The 24724-nt window shown below is 37.4% G+C and overlaps 3 protein-coding genes across 6 annotated transcripts; 2 read left to right on the plus strand and 1 right to left on the minus strand.

The window, feature by feature from the left end:
* LOC109946583 (zinc finger MYM-type protein 1-like) lies at window positions 214–3268 on the plus strand. Its single transcript, XM_020554875.1, has 3 exons — window positions 214–1279; window positions 1367–2561; window positions 2653–3268. Exons 1-3 carry the CDS (start codon window positions 214–216, stop codon window positions 3266–3268), a joined length of 2877 nt encoding a protein of 958 aa, XP_020410464.1.
* Window positions 6443–8273, plus strand: LOC18793708 (mitogen-activated protein kinase kinase 9). The gene has a single exon (XM_007226554.2). The coding sequence runs from the start codon at window positions 7084–7086 to the stop codon at window positions 8059–8061; it is 978 nt and encodes a 325-aa protein (XP_007226616.1). The 5' UTR covers window positions 6443–7083; the 3' UTR covers window positions 8062–8273.
* Window positions 8448–23593, minus strand: LOC18792963. 4 transcript variants are annotated; one of them, XM_020554024.1, is made up of 21 exons: window positions 23477–23593; window positions 23287–23344; window positions 22790–22954; window positions 22260–22334; window positions 21795–21910; window positions 21249–21363; window positions 20716–20844; window positions 19412–19459; window positions 19010–19212; window positions 18719–18915; window positions 18347–18636; window positions 15810–15959; window positions 15379–15720; window positions 15117–15266; window positions 13862–13937; window positions 12904–13031; window positions 12577–12780; window positions 11758–11898; window positions 11555–11683; window positions 9613–9819; window positions 8448–8984 (listed from the first exon to the last, which is right to left on the minus strand). In XM_020554024.1, the coding sequence occupies exons 3-21, from the start codon at window positions 22922–22924 to the stop codon at window positions 8826–8828; spliced, it is 2994 nt and encodes a 997-aa protein (XP_020409613.1). In that variant the 5' UTR covers window positions 22925–22954; window positions 23287–23344; window positions 23477–23593; the 3' UTR covers window positions 8448–8825. The 4 variants fall into 4 exon arrangements, with proteins under 4 accessions (XP_020409613.1, XP_020409615.1, XP_007225374.1 ...); XM_020554026.1 differs by lacking the exon at window positions 23287–23344 and having other exon boundaries at window positions 23477–23540; XM_007225312.2 differs by lacking the exon at window positions 23477–23593 and having other exon boundaries at window positions 23287–23434.

Raw genomic sequence — 24724 nt, forward strand, 5'->3', positions numbered from 1 at the left:
TTGATTGAGTTTATGCTTGATTGATAATATGAATTGATTGAGTATATTGAATATTGATTGCTATTTGATATGATAATTTGGTATATTGAATATTGATTGATATGAGTTTAGGGAGTATATTGAATATTGAGAGTGGGTTATTGAAATTTTCATATTCATATGATAATTTGGATAAAAATTAATGATTGATTGAATTAATTGATTTGTAGATTTATGGAACGATTCTTTAAAAGAAAATTATCTACGGATAGTTCTTCTCTGTCTAATCCGGGTAGTTCAAATGCAAGACCAATTGAAGTAGATGAGATCTTAGCTAATCTTCAGGCAGACCCTGGACTAAGAACTCGAATGGCGGATTATAGTCATAATATTCGGGATGAGATCCGAAGAGCATATCTACAAAAGGGACCTTGTCAACCTAGAAGTTATAAATTCTCACAAACTAATCAATCAGGAATTAATAGACGCTTCATTGCTCATTGGTTTGATGATCATGATTGGTTGGAATATAGTATTGCTAAAGATGCTGCGTTTTATCTTCATTGTTATCTCTTCAAATCTAATTTTGATCAAGTGGGTGGTGATGCATTCACTGGGGTAGGCTTCAATAATTGGAAGAAGGCGAAAGAAAGATTTAACCTTCATGTTGGACCGGTTGGTAGTGTTCACAACCAAGCTAGAGAAGTTGCTTACAATTTGATGCATCAAACTACACACATTGAAACAATTGTGATCAAGCAAACAAGCCAAGCTCGCACGGCTTATCGTACTTGCTTGAATGCATCACTTAAGTGCACTAGGTATTTGTTGCGGCAAGGGCTTTCTTTTCGTGGTCATGATGAAAGTGCACAATCAAGTAATAAAGGGAATTATTTAGAGCTCTTGCAATTTCTTGCGGATTATGATGAAAAAGTTAAGGCCGTTGTGTTGGAAACTGCTCCGGGAAATTTAAAGTTAATAGCTCCTTCAATTCAAAAAGATCTTGTCAATTCTTGTGCTAAAGAAACCATTGATCTTATCTTGAGTGATGTAAAAGATAGATATTTTTCAATAATGGTGGATGAAGCACGTGATGTTTCAATAAAGGAGCAAATGGCGATGGTGTTGCGTTATGTGAATGACAAAGGACAAATAATTGAAAGGTTTGTGGGGGTTCAACATGTAACCGACACTACTTCAAGTGCACTAAAGGAAGCCATTGATGAATTCTTTTCTTCCGCGAATTTGAGCTTTTCCAAGCTACGAGGACAAGGTTATGATGGAGCTAGTAATATGAGAGGTGAGTTCAATGGCCTTAAGACAAAGATTTTGAGAGAACAACCTTGTGCATTTTATGTTCATTGCTTTGCTCATTAACTTCAACTAGCTCTTGTTGTGGTAGCAAAGAAAAACATTGATGTCAACTCTTTTTTCACAACGGCTAATAGTTTGGTTAATGTTGTTGGAGCATCTTGTAAGCATCGCGATGTACTTAGAGCACAATACCAAGAAGAGCTTGTGAGAGCTTTTGAAGATGATTGTCTTATAACGGGGTGGGGCTTAAATCAAGAAACTACTCTCAAACATGCCGGGGATACACGATGGAACTCACATTATGGTACGTTGATTAGTATCATTTCTATGTTCCCATCTGTGGTGAATGTGCTTCAAATGATTGTTGATGATAATCCTAATGATAGTTCGGGTGAATCCTATAAGTTATGGAGAGAAATACAATCTTTTGAGTTTGTGTTTCACTTATTTGTAATGAAAGCTATATTGGGAATAACAAACACTTTGTCTCTAGCATTGCAAAAGAAAGATCAAGACATTGTGAGTGCAATGAGTTTAGTGAAAACATGCAAGGAAAACCTGCAGTTGATGAGGGATAATGAGTTTGAAGAATTGGTTGAGCAAGCATCCTCGTTTTGTTACGAACATGATATTATAGTTCCTACCATGGATGAGGAATATGTAATTCCAGGGAGATCACGGCGTAATGCTCTAATGAAGACAAATTATCATCGTTATCGTGTGGAGATCTTTATTCATGTAATTGATGGGCAACTTGCGGAATTAAATGATCGCTTCAACGAGGTAAGTACTGAGTTACTTACTTGTTTGGCATGCTTGAGTCCGAAAAATAACTTTGTAGCTTTTGACAAACGAAAGCTAGTTCGTCTTGCTCAATTTTATCCTTATGATTTTTCGGATAGAGACTTATTGATGCTTGAAGATCAACTTGGTGTTTATGTTCATCATATGCGTTCGAGTAGTGATTTTTCTCAATTGGAAGGGATTAGTAGTCTTGCGGAAAAAATGGTGGAGAAAGGAATGCATGAAATATTTCCTTTTGTGTATTTGCTTCTTACATTGGCTTTGGTTTTACCGGTTGCAACTGCATCAGTGGAGAGGGCATTTTCCGCCATGAATATTATTAAAAATCCACTTCGCAACAGAATGGGAGATCAATGGTTGAATGATAGCTTGATTGTTTACATTGAGAGAGATGTTTTTGCTTGTATTGATAACGAAATTATAATGCAACGTTTTCAGAATATGAAAACTCGTCGTGGACAATTGTAACTTATATTTTGGTTTTGTTATGAATTATGAATGGAAGTACTATCTTTCTATCTTTTTAGCATTATTTTCTTTGTAGAAAAATTTCAGAACTTTTACACTAAGCCCCCTTGGCTACATAATCCTGGATCCGCCACTGATTCTATCTGTCGATGAAAAACTGGGAGGGGTTTCCTCTGGTAGGTCTAAAGGTTTTAAAGATTGGTTTGATAGTCATGAGATGTTGGATTTGGGGTTTGCTGGACCCAAATTTACTTGGTCAAATAAACGTGTGTTGGAAAGGTTGGATAGAGCAATCTGTAATGTGAAATGGAGAAGGCTTTTTTCTGATGCCAATGTGAGGCATCTCCCTCGTACAAAGTCTTATCATAGTCCCATTAAAATTTGCTTGCAATCTTGCTTTAAGGCTGACCCCCTTAAAAGACCTTTTCGTTTTGAAGCTATGTGGCTAAAGCATGAAAGCTTAGATGACTTTATTTATGAAATTTGGGATAAATCTGCTGGTTCTACTATGGGGAAAACCCTTAAATTAGTTGAGCCTCTTAAAACTTGGAACATTCAAGTTTTTGGCCATTTGAGACAGAAAAAAACAAGACTATTGACTAGAATTCATGGTATCCAGCAGGCTCTGTGCAAAGGGCCTAATGAGTTTCTTAGCAATCTGGAAGGTTGTCTTACTGCTGAATTTAATAATGTTTTAGATTAAGAATCTTTGTTTTGGAAACAGAAGTCTTGAGTCCAGTGGTTGCAGGATGGTGATAGGAACACTAAGTTCTTCCATCTCATTACTATTGTTCAGAGAAGGAGGAACAAGATTGAGAGACTAAAGGATACTAAAAGATTGGCTGTCAAGTACTTTCAAGGGATGTTTAATCAAGATGAGTTGCTCCTAGTGCAAAGCCTATTATCAATCTTTTTCCTAGTCTTGCTTCTGCTTATTTGGAGGGGTTGTACAAATGTGTTGAGTTGTTCGAAGTCAAGGAAAGCTTGTTTGGTATTGGTAGTCTTAAAGCCCCTGGGGTTGACAGGTTCCCTGCGTGTTTCTTTCAGAACCAATGGCATCTTTGTGGCCCTACTATTTTTAATATGGTTCAGCAAATTTTTACTGATTGTCAAATTCCAGATAAACTTAATGCTACCTTAATTACATTGGTGCCTAAGGTGGCCAATCCCCATACTATGACACAATTTAGGCCTATCAGCCTTTGTTCCTCTTCACAAGGTCATATCTAAGATTATTGTTGCTCATCTCAGGCCTATTTTGCCCAAGCTAATTAGCCCTAATCAGGTTAGCCTTGTCCCTGGCAGGTCTATCACTGACAATATCCTTATTGCTCAGGAATTAATGCATAACTTTAAAATTTTGAAAGGTAAGAAGGGATTTATTGCTTGAAAAATTGATCTCTCCAAGGCTTATGATACATTGAACTGGAACTTTATTGAGCATGTGTTGGTGGAGTTGAGGCTTCCTGATGATTTGGTTCATCTGATCAAGAGCTGTGTTACTACTGTGAGATATCAACTTTGTGTTAATGGTGAGTTGACTTCTCCTTTTGTGCCTTTGAATGGAATTAGGCAAGGAGATCCCTTATCTCCTTATTTATTTGGGTTATGTGTTGAAAAGCTCTCACATATTATTTTTTATGCTGTTGGAAAGAAGAAGTGGAGACTTGTCAAATCGTCATAGATAGGTCATGCTATTTCCCACCTTTTTTTTGCCGATGATTTAATTCTTTTTGTTGAGGCTAGCTCCTGTCAAGCCAGAGTTATGAGAAGTTGTTTGAAGCTCTTTTGCCATGCTTCTGGGTAGGTAGTTAATTTTGAAAAGTCTGCCATTTATTGTTCTCCTAACACTTGTAAGGAGCTTGCTAAGAAGATTAGTTATATATGTGGTTCACCTCTTACCAATGATCTTGGAAAATACTTAGGAATGCCCTTGTTACATTCCAGAGTCAGTAAAGCTACTTATGAATCTTTGGTGGATAAGGTTAAGCACAGGTTGGCATCTTGGAAAGGTAAATCTTTATCTCTAGCTGGTAGAGCTACCTTAATTCAAGCTGTTACTACTTCCATTCCTATTTACGCTATGCAAACTACCAAATTGCCTGCTAGTGTGTGATGATTTGGATAAACTCAATCGAAACTTCTTTTGGGGGGGTGGAGAGAAAAAGCAGAAGATTCATTTATGTCAATGGGATTTGGTTTGTAGGCCCACATGCAAAGTGGGTATGGGTCTTAAGAAGACTACTGCCATGAACCAAGCTATGTTGGCTAAAATAGGGTGGAGATTGCCTAGCAGGGATAAGGGCTTGTGGGCTAAAATTTATGAAACCAATTATATGCAGGGTTCTACTATTCTTGACACTTCTTTAAAGTCTAAACAAGGCTGCTCCAGTACTTGGAGAAGTATTCTCCATGGGACTGCCTTGTTATCCCAAGGGTTAGCTTGGAGGATTGGAAAAGGGGATTCTACTCATTTATGGACAAACAAGTGGGTCACTGATGCACCTTTGGCTCATCTTGAGAGGGTGTTGCAGTTGACTGATTAGAATTGTGTTGTGTCTGATTTCTCCAAGAATGGTTGGTGGGAGGTTAACAAATTACGCTCCACTCTTCATGATGATCTTGTTTAGAAAATTCTTAATGTGCTTGTTGGTTTCATGGGTTCTCTCCCTGATTCTTATATTTCGAGGCTTTCTCCTAAAATAGTTTTCTCAGTTAAAACTGCCTATGGGTTGTTCTTTAAAGGTCCTTGGTGGCTTGAGTACGATTGGAAATTTTTATGGATTCTCAGGATCCCTCATAAACTACATTTTTTCTTGTGGCTGACTGCCCAAGGAAAACTCCTTACTAATGAGCAGAAAGTTAAAAGAAACCTAGCTGGGGATTCGGCTTGTACTGTCTGTGATTGTCCTACTGAGTCTATTTTTTCATATATTTCGTGACTGTAATCGAGCCAAAGATGTCTGGAATGATTTGATTATCTCTCCATCCAATTTTTCTTTCTTCTAGATGGATTTCAAACCCTTGGCTAAAGGCTAATTTAATGTCAAAGGCTAAGTGGCATGCTGATGTTCCTTGGTATTTGGTGTTTGTAGCTACTTGTTGGCATTTGTGGAAGTGGAGGAACAAATCCATTTTTCAGCCCGAGGATGAGGTTCTTGTTAACCCCAGACACGACCTCTTGGTTACTGCCAATGAATGGTTCATGAACTCTCAAATCTTGCATAAAATCAGTGCTAAAATCCACTTGTCCCTAGCATGGGTGCCACCTAGTCCTGGCAGTATAAGCTGAATGTGGATGGAACTAGGAAAAGTGCTTCTGGATGCATTGGTGCGGGGGGATTTATACGTGATTCCTTTGGTGATTGGACTTGTGGTTTTGCTGCTAATTTGGGCAGAGGTAAGATCCTTGAGGCTAAAATGTAGGGCTTATTTTTTGGGTTAAAGCTTGCTGAGGATAGAGGCATTCGTAATCTGTTGGTGGAAATGGATTCTGCAATGGCTGTTAAGTTGGTGAAAAATTCTACTACTCTTGGTTACATCCTGTGGCGTCTCTGGCTTCAAGTTGCTGGGAGCTTATGGGAAAGTTTGATACCTATGCTCTTCAACACAATTATAGAGAAAGAAATGTGGTTGCTGACTGTATTGCTTAGTGGAGCTACAATCTTGACCTAGGTGTTTGTTTTCTTGATATGGCTCCAAGCTGGATTGGCACTAGCCTTGTTGATGATCTGCTTGGAGTCACTAGGACTCGGTTAGTCTGTAGTGAGTAGTTGTTGTGTGTTCTTAGGGTTTTACCCCCCAGTTCATCAAAAAAAAAAAAAAAACTATGTTGCCATAGGCTCATTTGATCATCCCGGGGGGGATTGAGAAGAGAGTTTTGTTTTTATTTTTTTTAAAAATGTTATTTTATTAGTATTTTACTTTAATAATTAAAGGGTGTTTTAGTAATAATAATGGATGGAAAGATATCCAAGATTGTGTTTTTACAAATTTAAATAATGATTGTGAAGATAAAGTAGGTGGGGAAATAGAATGGGGGTGAAAATAGTAGCACTAGATAAATTGAGTTTTAGGTTGAAATCTTTATTCTGCGTTGTTTTTTTTTTTTTGGCGAGTGTTTTAAAATGATAAAATATTTAATTACAAAAGGCAGATTACTCCCAGAGGCGGTCAGTTTTATTGCAAAAGATACAATATATACGCACCAAAGCAAATGAAGTTGGCAGATAACTATTAATATTAAGCGTTTATGGATCTGGATTTAACAAACTCTTATGAATTTATCATAGCTATAGTAAATGCTTTGAAATCCAAATGTAGATAATTATGTTTAAATTTGTTAATAAAACAAAATGATCCTAAACCGAAAAAGTTGAGCTCCATTTGGATGATGCCGGATGCTTGGCCCGCAAGTTCTTTTCTCACTCCTACTTCAATTTGGAAAAAGGAAACCCTATAAATGTACTCCACTCCACACCCACACCACCAACACATTCCCAATCAAAATAGAAACAAATGGCTCTCATTCGACAACGACGCCAGCTTAATCTCCGGCTCCCCTTGCCCGAATCCTCCGAGTGCCGCCCATGTGTCTCCGTTCCCCTCCCTCCCACCGCCACTGTTACGGCCGCAGTCACAAACAACTCTTCCTTCGGCTCTATCTCCGCCGTCGATCTCGAGAAACTCCAAGTCCTCGGCCACGGTGACAGCGGTACCGTCTACAAGGTAAATCACAAGCGGACTTCCAACACCTACGCTCTCAAACTCGTTCATGCCCACTCCAACGACCCCACAGTCCGCCGTCAGCTCTTCCGCGAGATGGAGATCCTCCGCCGTACCAACTCTCCCCACGTCGTCCGCTGCCACGCTATCTTTGAGAAGCCGTCGGGAGATATCGGGATCCTCATGGAGTACATGGACTCCGGCACCCTCGAGACCTTGCTTAAAGCCCAAGGCACTTTCTCCGAGCCCAATCTTGCCCACGTCGCCCGCCAAGTTCTTAACGGCCTCAACTACCTCCACACCAACAAGATCATCCACCGCGACATCAAACCCGCCAATGTTTTGGTGAACAGCAACATGGAAGTGAAAATCGCCGACTTTGGCGTGAGCAAGATCCTGTGCCGGACCTCGGACGCCTGCAATTCCTACGTGGGTACTTGTGCTTACATGAGCCCGGAAAGATTCGACCCGGATACTTACGGCGGAAATTACAACGGCTACGCCGGTGACATATGGAGCCTAGGTCTGACCCTGATGGAGCTTTACATGGGTCACTTCCCGTTGTTGCCTCCGGGTCAGAAACCCGACTGGGCCACGCTCATGTGCGCCATATGTTTCGGAGAGCCGCCGAGCTTGCCCGAGGGGGTGTCGGAGGAGTTTCGGAGTTTCATGGAGTGTTGCTTGCAGAAGGAGTCCGAAAAGCGGTGGACCGCCGCTCAGCTTTTGACCCACCCATTCGTCTCTACAGATCCGAGCATATCCGTTTCCTAATGGGGTCGCCGGATTTGGCATGAACTCCAATTTTTTTTGTTTTCTGTAGAGAGTTACCGTTTCTATGGTTCCGAGTTTTGTGTACATACTGGGCCGGATTCGGATTCGGATTCTGATTCTTTGTTTATGAAATTACTTTAATTCGTTTCAATCTTTTCAAGTTGATGATGTGCATCTTACTGTTTATCTTTAATTAAACTTGATTAAGATAATGGAAATCAAATTTCCTCTGATGCTTTCAATTGACTAACCATTTTTCACATTCTGCATTTTCTTATATCAGCACTGCCACCAAATTGAACCAACTCTAATCGTGCACTTCCGAAGAAAACATAGCACTGGAAAATACATGAATAGAACTAAAAGAAAAAAGGACGCATACCATAAAGGAAGCAAAATACAAAGCTCAAGATTTTCTCGTGGATAAATTTTTGAACAATGTTAGACAAACAATTTACAAGGAAGAATTTCCAGTTCTATATATATCAAACTGGACGAAGATCTACATATATATTATTAACAAATACAGTCTAAAATACTCAACATAATACTCTCGTGTGGAAAGACGACGCCTTTTCCACCAACACCTCCCGTGGCTCATTTCTTACATTTGAGCGTGAAATGTAGAGAGCTAAACAAACTTAAAATTGATTTAAATAATGCTAAAGAATGAAAAAATAGCCAACTTTTTACGAGGAATAGAAAGAGAATTAAAGGAAAATGAACTAAAGTTACATACAAACATAAGATACATCTAGTGCCATTTAGCATCCAGCAGCTTTCAAGAATTTGTCATAAGGGCTTGAAGGTGGTAATTTGAAAGAATGCTGCCCAATCTCACGTGAGCAGAGGATAAGTTGATTCTGTACTCGAACTTGCTCCTTGTTTTTCAACTTTAGATCACCTTCTGAAAGTTCTATTGCCTGAAAGAAACACAAACATTTGTAACCGAGTACACGTGGAGACACACACACAAAAAACAAAACCAGACCCCAAAAAGAAAATCAATATTATGTTCTTCACCATGTATATTGATAACAAAATCACCCAGCCTTCATTCTATTACATATTTGCATTCTCTATCATTTATAAACCACCATATCTATCAAGCTCTCCATTTTAAGCCAAATATTACTATTCCAATAAGGGTACAAGTTACAATTCAACTAAGTGGTATATACTCCATGCCTTGTGATCTTGTGAAATAAATTTTTCCATAACACAACTCACAGCTCAAGTTACAAACACATTAGGATGAAGGGTACAATTACGTTTGGATAGGGGAAGAGTCATTTTGATACTGAGAGCCACTATTTTTACACATCAAAATCTCTGCTGCGGAGATCATAACCTCGACATCACCACCATCATCGTCAACACAATCATCAATACAATAATGAACTCTCTCTTAAGCCTTACGAGGAATAGCAAATTATTTTATTTTATATTTAGTCTTTTGAAGGAAAGGTGAATAAAGGGGCTTAAACCTGATATAAATTAGCTGGTTAAGAAGTCCACAAACATAGATTCCAAAATTATAAATTTACTAACCGTGGTTGGTAAAGTGGGACATGTGTTATCAAATTCACTGGAGAGGACTATCGCCTTGGCATCCACTTGATGCTTGAAATTATGAAGAACTGCCATCTTTTGCTGTTTACCGGTTACAAGGGCTTCACACTGGCTCTTCATTTGGTCATAAGGTATGGGTGTTGTGGAAACTGGGAAGCTTGCAACTTGTCGGGCTGTTTCGAGGACCTGGTGGTAAGACAAGTCCAACATTGTTATATCCAAGCTAATAAGAAAATTCTACTGAATCTACTGATACTTTACTTTAGAAGGATGTGAATCTGCATAACATGAATTAAAGAAAAAACCAAGCTCATTTACACAACGTAATCATTAGACATTAGGCAGGAGACACAAGGGTTTTTTTCTTAGAACCATCTTAGGATACATAGGGTACAACCTCTTGAAATGCCATTCATCTGCCTTAACAAATAAACACCAAAATGTTGGTGGTAGAGACCAGCAGTCCACAATGGATAGAACCCTCAAACTCTATTAAAACAGAACACCAAGAACACGAAAGGCAATGAACAAATAAAACAACACCCATCCTAACCTAACATAAAACAGAGAAAACAGCCAACCAGAATGCTCACAGAAAGGTACAGCAGCTTGGCAATCCATATTTAAAAGAAAGGACAGTCACGAAAAGTGCTCGAAACCAAAATCTAGCCGTATCCCATAAACAGTCCACTATAATGCTTCATGTCCTTGAAACTCGTCTTCTTCCCACCTCCAAAAGCACAAAAACTTCTTACAAATAAAGAGTTGCAAGAGGAAAGCAGCACCTAATTCAACCTAGCAGCCTGTATCAGCAAACGCTAAACTATTTTACTTCACAAGTCATTATTCTCACAATAGAGAAGAAGCAGCCTTGTTTGAAATGTCACAGCAATACCAAACTGACCCTAAGATATCTACAACCATCTTCCTCAATTAAAACCTTAAAATTCCAAATATGTCCCACACCCTTCTATGCCCAAAAATACCTTCAAAAGCTCAAAAAAAATTTCCTTTTTATTTTGGTATAAAAAGGCCCAACCTTAAACAATTGAAATTACGTGCTGCCAAAATTTCCAGCAAGCACCTTTCTAAGGTTCCTTTTAATTTCAGCCATCGAGTAACAATCTTTTGACCATGATCCTTAACTTTGTCCCAATCATATAGGATTGACCACACGGATTCTCATAATTTGTTCTTTTCTATTATATGCAGGTAGTTTCTATTATATCTTATTTTTTATAGATCTTTATGTTTTAATCTATCCCACGTTAGTCTTGGGCAGCCTGTTGGTGTTCTACATTTTATTTTAACTAATGTGCATCTGATAATCAGCTTGAAAACACTTCAAGTTCTTATTCAACAACCCAAACCTTTAAACCTCAAATTTACAACCACCACATAAGTTAATAACCATATGCAGGCGAAATTTCCTAAGCTAATAGACCACAAAGAATCCTAATTGATCTACCTGCCAAATTATTTGAAGAGGATCTACTTGTCACATTGAATCTCCTCCTCTGAGATGGTTACAGTTATGTACCTAAATGTATCCCTCCTTAAGTGTTTATAAAGGTCATACTGTTAATTCTACCTAACTTTCAAAACTTTAGCATGTCCTACACACAAGAAGATTTTAGAAAGAGATCACTTTTTGTTCCTTTTGTCCCCAGAACTTTTCAATTAATAGACAATTGCACACAAAATGCACCTTGTATCCATCTTCCCAAACTCTTTACTTTCATATGCTTATCAAGGGCCACAACTGAAATATAAAATTGATGTACCAGCAGGTAAAATGGAATTACTGGTCCACCAACTTAATGTCAATGCTGTTCCTCTATGCCACTAAGCATGCAGCATAGGGAATGGCCTGAAAGTAATTCAGAATAAGTTAAAGATTATAAAAGAGAGCTTGTCTTACTGAATCCAGGAGCTGATTAACACTTAGAATGTCAAGTGTATTGATGGAGAGTGATGTTTTGCGGTCTGACTGGCTTCCACTTGGTTCAGGGAAGGCTTCATCGTCTGTCAAGGAACCTGGAGGCATCACCTGAGAGAAAACCCCCTGTCATGCAACATAGTTGAAAGCCATGAAGATAGAGACACAAATAGAAGAAATCAAACCTCATCAAAATCAGGGAAGTCTATCTGGGCAAGAGGAGAACATGGTCGTGGTGTCTCCATAAATAGTGGAGCTCCTAATGGAAATGCATCATCAGGTGAAAATCCCTGTAAGAGTTCCTTCTTGATGCTAGATAATTCATCCTTTAGAGAAGAGAACAAAACGGAAAAAGTTAAATGCTAGGGCCGTGTGTGTACATGTGAGTGTAAACATTATGCGTGAATATATTACAGATAGATAGCCAAAGCTCCAATACCTCCAAGAAAGTTAGAACCTTTTCTTCAAATAATTAACAACTTAACATTTAAGGTCTAATTACAAATATCTGGTCAAGCCTTGGACACGTTATCCTACCAAATGCATGAAGATTCAACCATGCTTATTAGTTGATAAAACTAAGAAGCAGTCTCAAGCTAGGGGCGTTTATTTATTTCTAATCAATGTAACTGGAATGTGGGATATGATATAACATTAACTGGTGTCTTTGCATGTGTACGTTTGTGCACCCAATATCTTTCACCTTCCTAGTTCAACTACAGTGCAGTTTGCAGCTTTCGAACAAGGATTCTTCTTGTAAAAGGAGTCTCTTTTAGTTTTGTCTCTGTTGCCATGGACTGCTTGTCCAGAGATTGTCATTACTTCTATCATTTAAAACAAAAACAAAAACACAATATTGGTCACATTAAAAAATTTATGTGGGCTCTGACGCAGGTATCATAATTTCTATTACTTTGTTAAACATCTGATGGATCCACCAAATCAAGGCTAGTTGCAATAAAACCATTAGCTTCAGAGATTATATCAGAGAACATGAATATCACCTCTGACAATTTTGCAAATTTAGTCATGAAGTGGGATATCACGGTTTCTTTTAATAGTTGGTCATCTAATTCAACTGCTGACAGAGAATTAAATGTAGCAACTTCATCCTCCTGCAACGATCCGGATGATATCTTCTCCTTATAAGACTCAATAGAAACTGCCTGCAGCCAGGCATTGTCGACCAACTGAAGACAGGGATCAACCTGTTAATTTTGAAAAATTCACAAAATTGACAAAAAGTCAAGCTCGACACATAAACATTCAAACAAAAAATTATGAAAAAAATGAAAGGGCCTTATTCTGAATGTTATGATATGGAAATTAACCATTTTATCTTCCAAAGATGCTTTAAAAATGGGAATAAGCTCTGGGAGGTCACCAGCCCGGGCTGAAAATACAAGCATGTACGATGCCAAGGTAAAGAGAGACCTTCTACGAGATGGATGCAAACCTCCTTCAATCAGCATGTACAAAGAACATATCAGAATATTTTCACCACAAAAAAGTTAGAAGGATATGTTCAACAAGACAAAGTTCACCACAACCTAATAGCTTAGGCTTTTGGAAAAGGAGATCCCATGTTTGAATTCCAAAACCTCAGACCTGGTTCACATGTTAGGCTCAAAGATAAGAGTACGAGAGCCTACATGTGAAGGGGTGTATCGAAATGATTGCATTCACCATGTCCACAAGCTTCACTTTTTAGAAAAATAAAAAATTTATTGGATTTCCAGTTACAAAAGCTAAGGTTTTCTCATCGATGGATATTTATTGAAATCATGAACGGATAAAGTTAGGCAAACTGATAACTGATGCACTATTTTCTTTTTTTCTTTTTTTCGTTTTACATAAGTAATGATTTGTAAATATATTTTTTTTAAAGGCCCAAGAGGGCAATAAACCAAGTTCAAGGAATATGTAGAGAGGCCACCCATTAATACTTTCAAGAATACAACCTGCCTAGAATCATTATCTATTATTATACCACTTAAGCAGATAGATTACAAGGTAAACACTGAAATAACGCTTTGTACTGAATGATCCTTACCCTCATTTGTTCTTATAGTAAAACAAGAAATTAAAGCTAATAAATAACAAAAAGAAGGCTGCCCTCTAGCAAAAAATCAATCAGGCTAGTCAGGACCAGGAAAAGGACATAGAATTGTTCAAGTATCTGCACGTTAAACCTACTTTCATTTTATAGTGCTACCATTCTGATCCATTTTCTGCACCCGATAAGTAGTTACCCATCAAAAGTATCATGAGATGATATATCTGACTTACCATCTAGATCCAACGAAATAGCCCTAATGGAGAATGCCAGCTGAAAACATCTTGCTAAAGCCATGTGACTGGAGGCCTGTCAAGAGTCAAGAGCAAATGAAACATTAGCGAGTTCAGAAAGGCCACTGAGCAAAACAAATGTATAATTTTCACACGGCAAGAAAGTCATCAAGTTAAAATGAGCTGAAAACCCAATTTCATCCCCTTTCTATGACAACTGCACTCTAGAACTCTCTCCAAAATCCAATTCATGGTACTTTCTAACTGTAAAGTTCATTGCTAAACTGCAGTTTAAATCATAGGTAACCACAACCTAACATAAAAATCCACTTTACCAGCCTAAAGGAATGCCCAGTTTTGGTTGTTAGATAACCCAAGTCACCAATTTGCACCCTAAAGTGTTGCTCTGTCTCTTGGAGGAATGAATTTCTATTTCAGCACAGCTTTCAAAATTTTATCCTTTAAACCTCATAAAGCCCTCTCTAGTCATCTGACACCACAAATCTTCTAAACTTTTTTTTAAATTTTTTTATTTTAGCTCTTTATTCTGATATCTAGGTTTGCAGTTAAGAAGAAAGATGATGGCAATCAAGGTAGTTAGGCAACATGACAATGGCAGATCTGGAGGAGCCATGTCCTTTATACGGTATAGAGGAGAAGATGAGACTGAAGTGCGATGGTGCTTTTTTTTTTGGGTCAAGGAAGTGTGGTGGTGCTATGTCCTCCCGTTTTGGGTCCTTTCTATGCATATATTCAGATCGGTCCATTTCCATGGAGCCTTTGTACATGACCAAAGAAGATGGACTCTCAACCTTTTAAAATCTTCTTTTGAGGGTCTTTACTCGATGTAGGTTGTACCCAGGACCTCTTATGATAGTCTGAACTTGGAAAATGTACAAAAGTATACAGAATGTATTTAAGCGGATTCTAACGCTGCAGATTCCATAGAGAAACTGATAGCCATTGACAAGTGAGCCCAAATGTACGTAGGCATGCACACATATATCATCACTACATCTGACAATTACACTTATTTTCATAAGTGATCATTTGTTTATTCAAAGAAGCCAGGATAAACCTGGGAAGCAGATTACAAATACAACGCAAAATGAACTATTAGAGACTTTATTTTCACTAAGAATTTTTTGACAAAAATACAAGGAAGCAGGGCAGGAGTATCCAAAAGTGCACCATTTAAAAGATAAGAAACGGTGTTAGGAAATAATCATAAAATATAATATACCCAAGATCTAACCTTTGATCGTGTGAACAGTAAAGCAACATTATAAGTGTGGGCCATTGCCTCAAAATTTTCAGGAGTATTCGTTGCAGATGTTGCCTGAACCCAAATCGATGAAAGCAGAAGACTCACTTGGTGACTACTTAACCGAAGGGAAGTTAGTTCCTGGAAGTTTTCAGATAAGATATTTAATTAGATTTGAATTAAATACTTACCCTTAACAAAAACACAGAATTTGGACTTATTAAATTGATAGACTGAGTTTAAGATCGCATACTGTTCTTCCACAAGTCAAACCACTCTTGAAGCTGTAAGATTGACCAAATTGTTTCTCATAGACATCTGATAATTCACATCCCTCTTTCTCCAGTTCTCCATTCAACGGTACTCCTGTGTCTTTCCCTTCATCCTGAATAGAGAAACTTCCATCCTTTACCTTCTGCAATGTAGAAACAGATGCTGAAACAGCTTGCAAAGGGTTCATTTTCTGCTCTAACCAAGGAGCAACCAGAGATGGCATAAGCACCATAGAGAAAATGCTGTGTGCTCCAACTCGTGTTTCATGGTCTGGGTGGCCCATTGCTAGGAGTAATTGGTGAAATAGAGCATCAGGAAAAGCCTGAACAGGTTATGAGTATAAAACATTTAGACGGTTTAACATGATTAGAAAATGAAGTAGTATAGTGCAACAAAAGAAAGTGGCCTTGCCTTCTTGTGATATGATACATTAGGAACAGAAGATATCATCTTTGCAGTTAGATAAACAGCAGAGATTGTCGTCCTAGCTACAACTGTATTAGTAGGAATATTCTCTAGCACCACAGCCATCTTATCAAGTATGGGTCCCACATCTCCAACCTGTGAATCAGAAACAGTATTACTGAGTGTCCACTGAAGTCTGTTTGATTTCCAAAAGCAAAACAAATACAATAATAAATGCAACACATAAAAACCAATAACGTGCTTGTTCATGACCAGTATCCACTGAAGTCTGTTTGATTTCCAAGTATATTTTGTATTTTGTATTTCCAATCTGAATAAATAGCATGAAAAGACCAGTCCCTAAACTCCGGAAACCAAAGCCCACAAGATGGCCGAAAAAAACAAACACTGTCCAACTAAAGGTCCACATCCCCCCTCCCTCCCTAAACCCCTCTCCTCCCTTCAACAACAAAAAAAGAACTTAAACTTCTCACACAAATTATCACAAGATCCTAATTGTCCAACTCAAACTGGTCTTTCTCATTAATCTCATCCACAAGGACTGTGCAACTGGGCAGTGGAGCAACATATGGTTCAAACTTTCTGCATCACAAACTAACAAGGAGACAGACACAGATTGGGTCCCCTCCTTTTCACCATGTCTCAGGTACTCACCTTTCCATGAGCAATAATCCAAGCTAAAACTCGTGCCTTAGGCCCTTAGGTGGTACTTTGGCTTTCCAACTGCTTGAGAGGGCCCAGAAAGAAAGAGAACAAGATTTGCAAGAGAAAACTCACGAAGAATCCACCCTCCATAATTTTTTTTCATGCCTAAATGGACCAGCCACATTTTCTTGGACAGATAACTCCCTACTTTTTTATCATTCAAGTTTCGCCATCTGAAAATAAAGGAATAGTAGAAGAAGAGGGACTCAAGCATAAACTAGGAATGGAATTGTGACGTGATGTTACTCATTTTGGGACAAAACTTCTTAAACATCTTTTACACAAGGCCTGCCTTGTGAAAACTTTGTATTTTTGTTCCTGGTTAAGAGCAACTACCTTTGATAGCAAAGGAGATGGCAAAGGATATTCAGGTGCAGGTCATTATCATGCAACCAAGGATGACTAAGATTATGAATACAGAGAACAGCAGGACGAGTAAATCCGCAGAAACTTTTAAAGGGGAAAAAATAAGTAGATAGAATAACTAAGAATCTGAGTACACTACAAGGAGTAGAAATGAACGGGAAACTTGACCCTAGAAATAGATTGACTGAACACATGGTAAAATGGGAGACAGAGACCAATTAAATAAATTGAGAATGAGAAAACAGGGTCAAAATATAAACAAATATGATATACAAACAAAACTCATGCACGTATCTGAATGTGACCACGTATGTGTCCAATCAGATTAGAGTAGACGAACTCAAGTGACACCATACATCTGATGTTCGTTTGATCAAGGCCGATCATCCCCTTTAGAAATTATGAGATCAACATCCCTAAAATTCAGAATGCACGAATTTGCGTGTAGGCATGCATGACCAAAATATCAGGAATGTGATCCACGAGCTTAGAAATGGGATCACGGTGGTGTGGAGGCCAAGACCTATCTGCAAGCCTACACATAGGGATTGATTGCAGAAATCCAGGTATGCAACATAGAAACTTAGAATCACTCAAATGCTCACTTGACACTGACTTGAGCATTGGAGTGTCTTGTGTTGGTGCCCATCCTCTTTCAAATAGAAGCTACAAAAGTTGAACGTCTGCAAAGACCTTTGATTCCACAAAAGTTTGATAAATCCAACTCTTTAGTTAACTTTTTCTGAACCAACACTAGATTTGATAATTCCACTTCCTTACCAAAAAAGTTAAACCTGCAAAGATGAATCATGAACCTTTGGTTTTAACCCTCCTTGAAACTAGTGGTCCTCCTGAGATTCAAGAAAATTGACTGTGTTCCTTAATCCCTCGGCTTGTGTGTGTGAGGGTGGGGGTCAGATTCCAAAACCCAAAAGATTGCTCATCTCTCGAACCTTTCTTAACCAAACAATGAAAGGGAAGGATTATCGCATCCCTTCCTTTCAAATCACCTAAAATAAAGAAAGTGCAGGTTAAACAACAAATAACTAACACTCATAGGACCAAAAGACGCTTCATGAAAATGAGATGCTTAGTCCAGGGCTTCTTCACCAAAGGACAATTTTTCTCCAGCCAAGTTTTGGCTATTGCATCATATAGTCAAAATAACAAGTGCTTACACAATTCTAGAAAGGGCTCACTAATTGAACCGACAAAAACGCCAGGGTATTTTAGGATGCAGAAGCTACGCCCTCATTGTGTAATCTATATCGCCAGTTGATTACCACAAGAGAGAGAGAGAGAGAGAGAGAGAGAGTAAAACAACATACTTGAACAAACAAAAATACCTCATGAAATTTCCCCTAAACTTTCATTTCTGCATCCATGAAGATTCTTACAAAATATTCACAGAATTCTTGAGTTCTTTTACAATATATTTGAAAGTGACAAACCTTATTTGATAGCTGTGAGATACATCTTTCTAGTGCCGACAGAAGATCTGGGTTCCATTTATCTGTACTCCCAGGGCTCGATACCTCAGCTTGATTTTGCAGGCATTTTCGTAAATGTTTTATCAGGTCGGATATTGCACCAGTAATCGCAACTGATGCCTGCTGCTTAGCACCTTGTGCTATTTGTGTGGTGACATTAACAATATCAGCTTGTAGGCGAGGTTGTTTGACAACATTCTTGTGATCCAAATGCTTGACCAATATATGTAATAACAAATGGGAATTATCTCCTGATGTTCAAGTAAACCACATATATCAATTATATCCACACATGATGTCTAAAAGAAAAAAAAGAAAGCACAAAATCCAAACCTGATTCCTCCAAAAGTGACTGCAGATACATCAAAACATGATAGGCAAGTGGTTTATCTGGGGACCAATGGTTCTCAGCATCAAAACTTTGAAAAAGCGGTTCAAGCACTCGACGCACTGTTGTAGCTTCCTTCGCCAATCTGGCTATATTACGCAAGCAAACCCTAGACCAGTAAGAGGGACTCTTGTTGGCATCGCTGAGAAAATGGCACAAGAATCAAATAATGTTATGGCAACATAAACTGTTTCCTGGTGACACATGAAAGAGATTATAGGAAAAACAAAACTAACATTGTGGGATCCAAATCAGCGTTTTTCAGGTTTGGAAGTGAAGGAACCTTCTGACTAATAACTGGAAAAGATGAATCATGAACTTCTGCTTTAAGCACTCCTTGAACCCACTGGTCCTGAGACACAGAATATTGTCTGTCTTCCGTCGCACTCCCAGGTTTAGTATGGATATCCGCGTAGTTATCCAAAGTCACTGATATGATCTATTCCAGAACAGAGAAAAAGTTTCAAATTGATAGCAAAGTCAACTGCACTCATTTGGCCATGTTTCAAAGACTGAACTATACTTCGTAGAACACATCCAAAAGAGAAAATTACTTTTCATGATAGCCAAACTATCACATTCCTTGCTCAAGTCAAAATTGGAAATAACAGGTGCGACATGAGGTTCAGATTACTCACAGTGTCAAAGTCCATTGAAATATGAGAGTGCTCACCCATGAACCACACCTACAAAGAAATAGTGAAGTACAAAGAAAAGGAGAAATCATAATGTGCGAGATAACATAATCAGGTTTTCTAAGTCAACTGACCAAAGATGACAACAAAACGAAGAAAAAGAACACACGGTCTATGAAAGGATAATGATAACTAGCAAATCAAAATATCAAATGATAAGTCAGAAAAAGTGCACAATAAATATACATCTCTGTACAGAAGCAATTAGTAAAACAAATGAAAACTCTGTAAGCAGTCAACTCTCATCAAAGTCAGAGTTAACAGTATTGCACGTAAACACCGTTATCGACATTCTCAGTTTCTTAGTTCATCAGTTTATTATGCCAGCATTAATGATGCATAGGGAAGAGTTTTATCATTAAATGAAGGGCCATAAAGTCAGTCATTCAAAACCAAACAGTCGTCACTCAATCCACCAATTTGGGTCGCAATCCAGATCGGGATTCAGATGAGGAACCTGCGACCCGGGTAACTCTGGGTAAGACGGAGAGTGGGAAGGGGATTTTGCTCATGGGTGGTGCGGATAGAGGGAGAGAGAGGAGTGGAGAGAGAGTAAGCGAAGGAAAGTGAAAGGTTGAGTAACTAGCTGCTAACATTAATTGTCGTGGCATTTACACATCAGTTGGTACCAAAACGGTGGTCTCCCTCAGTTTAAGTAATGTAAATGCCACACATAATTTCATTATTTCTTCCCTTTAGTAATGATTTTAAATTTTCCAATCTTAAATGTTTTCCTACGACTGGTGGCGCGCGCGCGCGCGAGAGAGAGAGAGAGAGAGAGAGAGAGAGAGAGAGAGAGATTAAGCCAACTCTAAAAGGTTTTTAATATAGTACAACTCTAATTATAATAGGAACTCAATAACAACCAAATCACTTAATTTAAGAAACCAAATTACTTAACATGAAGAAACCAAATCAGCCACCTACAATAAATAGGAAACCAAACATTCTAACTACGTTAAAATCCTAATTATAACATACTTTAACAATAACAACTGTTAAGTATAGGAATAGTGAACATCACAAGAGATTACTGTACTTCTTAAAATTAAAATAATCTAAAGGGAGAATGCAAAAATAATTACTAATGACATGAGACGTACATATATGATACATGTACATATGGTTATGACCATTAATACATATGTTTGGGTACTTTTACAAAGATCGAGTCTGAACGTAAACATGCATGCATGTATCCCCAAATTCATATGAGATTAAAGCTAAGCTAGAAAAAGGGAATGTACCATAAAAGCCAGAGATTGCAGTCCGGCTGAACGAAGACGTAGAGCTCTTTCATTATCTCCCACTTCTTGAGCCATTTGACAAAGTTTAGGAATAAGGCCCTCTAGGCTGAACATATGTGTACTATCAATCTACACATTTATTTGAAAGTGTCAGTTTCAATCAACAAATGGAAAAACTAAAGCATAGGATCTATGACATCATGACATAACACATATACAGTAAACCTAGAGACAATAAAACTCGTCACACAATGGTCTAAAGTAATCCAAGCAATATGCAACAGGTCCTTGTACATCATATACAATTTCAGAATCGGGTAATCTGAGGTGCAGACATTCCCTTCAACCACCACATTTCTTTCATTGTCAACATTGAGAACATCACCTAGACTGCTATCTCCTTTCAATAACTACAAACTTCATTCATGAGGTGGTGAAATTTCTACGGGACCCATTTAAAAGCACTTACATGCAAACCTACCAAGTATAATATACCCCAAAGTCTAAACTTCTCCTCTGTATTTATCATTTACCTGGCTATTTATAAAGTCAACGAGAGTATTACAACCTAGAATCCGCATTTCATCATGTCGATTTTGTTCCAAAAGAATCCGAACAATTCCTAGTAAACTACTGGCAAATAGTGGCCTGCAACCATTGAAGAGCACAAATGAATTAACAAAACAACATAGTGAACTAAGCATATAAGAGCATCTAATGTCAAGATATGAACTTTTTATACGGGATAAACATATAAATATCAGAACAAGCGTAAGAAGGGTTGGTTATGAACTATCTCAGTCTCACCCTTTTCGCATGAATGATGCTTTCCTCCTTGATGCATAAGTTAATTCATAAACATGATCAAAATACTGAAACGAATGTAGACTTTTGGAAAATTAATAATAGTTTAATTTTTGGGGCAAGTGTTTCTGGGTGTCTGCACATGATGCAATGGTATCCATGTTGTAGTCAACTAGATAATACACTTTCCCTGGTATAAGAATATCTTTCATGATTTTGAAGCTTCGCTTACTGAAATCCCAATCCATTATAAGATTAAGCTACTTCAGACTTACATTTGCTCCTTACATGATGATAGCAACTTCCTATAAATGCATAGCACCACTTTAACAGACCCGAAGTGCTCATTTCGCAAATCCTTGTAACATCTTTGCTCTAGGCTATCAGTGATCTGTGGGGAGAAAGATTGAAAGACATAAGATGGAATAGAAGACATTTCTTCTTATAAGTAGGCACTTAAACCAAAAGTTTACAATCGGGCATGAATCATGATTTTTGCATCATTCAACAGAATTTGAAAACCAACAAATGTTCTTAATATCTGAGTCTAGTGCCATTTCAAACAGTTTACAAACCAAAATTAGAACTTGTCTCAAATACAACTAGCCATAGAAAATCAAACAGAATCTTTGTGAAATGGATGGAATGAAGTATTCAATTAGAAAACATTATGTGGTAGTTTTGAATTTCAAACTCTACACCAGAACTCGTCAAAGAGACTACAAGAAATCCAAAAGCACCTTGGGAATTCGCAGTGGGTTCTTCAAAGCATATTCACAAAGTTTCCCAATTTTCCTGTCATTTGGTTCAGCATCCTGCCAGGTATATATTTCAGAATAAGCAATAAATCAGGTGTGAAAACCATCAAAACGGCATGGATTTAAAGAAGGAAAAAATTGTTAGCATGAAGCTAACATTTCTCAACAAAGCTTCAACTTATTCAAAGTCTCAACTAAGACCTACAAAACAACTTATCAAAGAAGTCGTGGTTGCAGTAGTAGCAACAGAAATGAAGCTTACAGTGATTATCCTTTGCATGGTTTGACAACACACTCTCCATTCCTATTAAATCTATATACAAGACTAGTGATCTAACTCATAAGCACCAAAGTATCACCTTGTCAAAAATCATAGAACCACCACTGAGCAACTAAGAAGTCACTTCATACATAAGTAGTTCTAAAACTGATAATTCAACCCAAACTTCTTCTGCCAGAGAAAGTATCCATCTTTTTAAAACGAGATTGCATAGCACAAGCTGAGAATTAACCTGATTACGAGGGAAGATATCAGTGAGCAACTTCTTGTAGCGTTTCACGGGCTGTCTTGACCTTGCACGCATTGAAGGACAGAAGAAGCAGAGGTTCCCGCAGGCGGGCACAATCCGCCTCGACATAACCCCCATTGTTTAACGAAAATAAATTCAAACCCCTCTCTACACCAAAAAAATCAAACTCAAAATCAAAACTTCATATATACAATTTTGCAGAAAACTCAACAACTCGTATGATCAAACACATCTAAAATTCATAAGAACTTTCAAACCAATGTGTTCTCATAGTCTTGTCAAAAAAGTCCAAAGCAAAAGCTCAAAACCCAGTTCAGCTTAGCAGCATAGGAGGCGTTTGTAAGTTCCCAAATGCGTTTTGAACGTCTTAAGAATTAAAACGACCGACAAATTGAAGGCTCAAGATAGTTCAGAATTCAGAAAAAAATAGTAACTCCAACAAATTGAAGCCAAATTCCCAAAGACAAACCGATACATACCAATTCTAAACGCAGATAATTCCACTTTTTGGCACAATTAATGGCTTGCGATCGCGATCTAGAGTACCGAGGACGCCAAAAGTTGACAAAAACAACGTTTCAAATTTAATTGTAATATCAATTTATTTCCAGAACATTCATGTGAAAAATAATTGGAATTATTAATTGAAAAAAAAAATGGTGAATTTACCTTAGAATATAGCCAAGGGGGAGGCAGAGACGTCAAATCCCCCCAGGCTTTGTCTTTTCTCTTTCTCGGGCATTAATATGAGAAAAAATGTCTCTTAAATTGGATATTGGTTCCTTGTGCAATAATTACAAAATAAATCAAACAAATTATTATAAAACTGCCTTTTCTTATTCCTTATTGACAAACTTTTTTTATATTTTTCTTATGTTTTTTTATACAAGCAACATTAGGTATAGAAGAATCGAACTTAAGGGTAAGTGCTATCAAGTTACAAGTCCCTTGTGTTTCTATATGATATCAAAACTTGAAATCCTATTTAGTAAATTTGTCTATTATATAAGGGTGTAATTTCAAATAAATTTTAATTTTCATATATTCTTTAGTAGTATAATAAATAAATTTAGAGGAATTTGACAGAAATTAAAAAGTGTCTTTATGTTTCTTAATTGAAAACTACAATAATAAAATATGTAAAATTAAAACTACGAGAACCAAAGTAATAAAATCAGCATGGACCAAAAGTTACTTTTGATCTTTACATTTCGATCATTCACATCGTGTTCTCAGATAATTTTAAATTTTAAAAAGTACTATAATTTTATAATAATGCCCAACTTTTCCGTTCTTTTTTTCCAAAAAAATATATTTGAAAAAAAAAAAAAGAGGATATATAAATACCCAAATATACACATATAAAGTATTACTGAATGTCATACCTAATCGTCGTTTTAGCAACCTAACTGTCATACCTACATATTTTTGCAATGTATTTATAGTCTCCATACATCTTTTCTTTTTGTTACAATTGAATCTCTATAAAAAGGGTTAGAATGAGTAAGGATTCTATCCGTTCCAATGTAACAAATATACAATTAAACTACGTCGAATTTTTTTAATTTATCCACTAGTGAAAACAGTTGATGCACAAAAAATAAAAAAATAAAAAATAAAAAATAAAAGGCAATGGTGCCGAGAATTAAGGGTGTACTTTCTCTGATTGCATGATGGAAATGTCCCTCCAATATTTCTTTTTGACTTTCTTGCCACTTTGTTTTGTACAAAACTTTGAATTAAAGCCTTAGTCATATTTTGACAACTATAGAGCAAAAGTATCCTCTAATGCGACGGCTCCATTAGCGGCTTTTGGTCACAATTTGGACCGAATATGAGGCATTCAAAGAGTTTAGCAACTCTAGTGAGATTACATAGTTTTTTAATAATAAAAAGCATAAAGTGACTACGGGGATG

The sequence above is a fragment of the Prunus persica genome, chromosome G1, assembly GCF_000346465.2.
Source record: "Prunus persica cultivar Lovell chromosome G1, Prunus_persica_NCBIv2, whole genome shotgun sequence".
NCBI lineage: Eukaryota > Viridiplantae > Streptophyta > Magnoliopsida > Rosales > Rosaceae > Prunus > Prunus persica.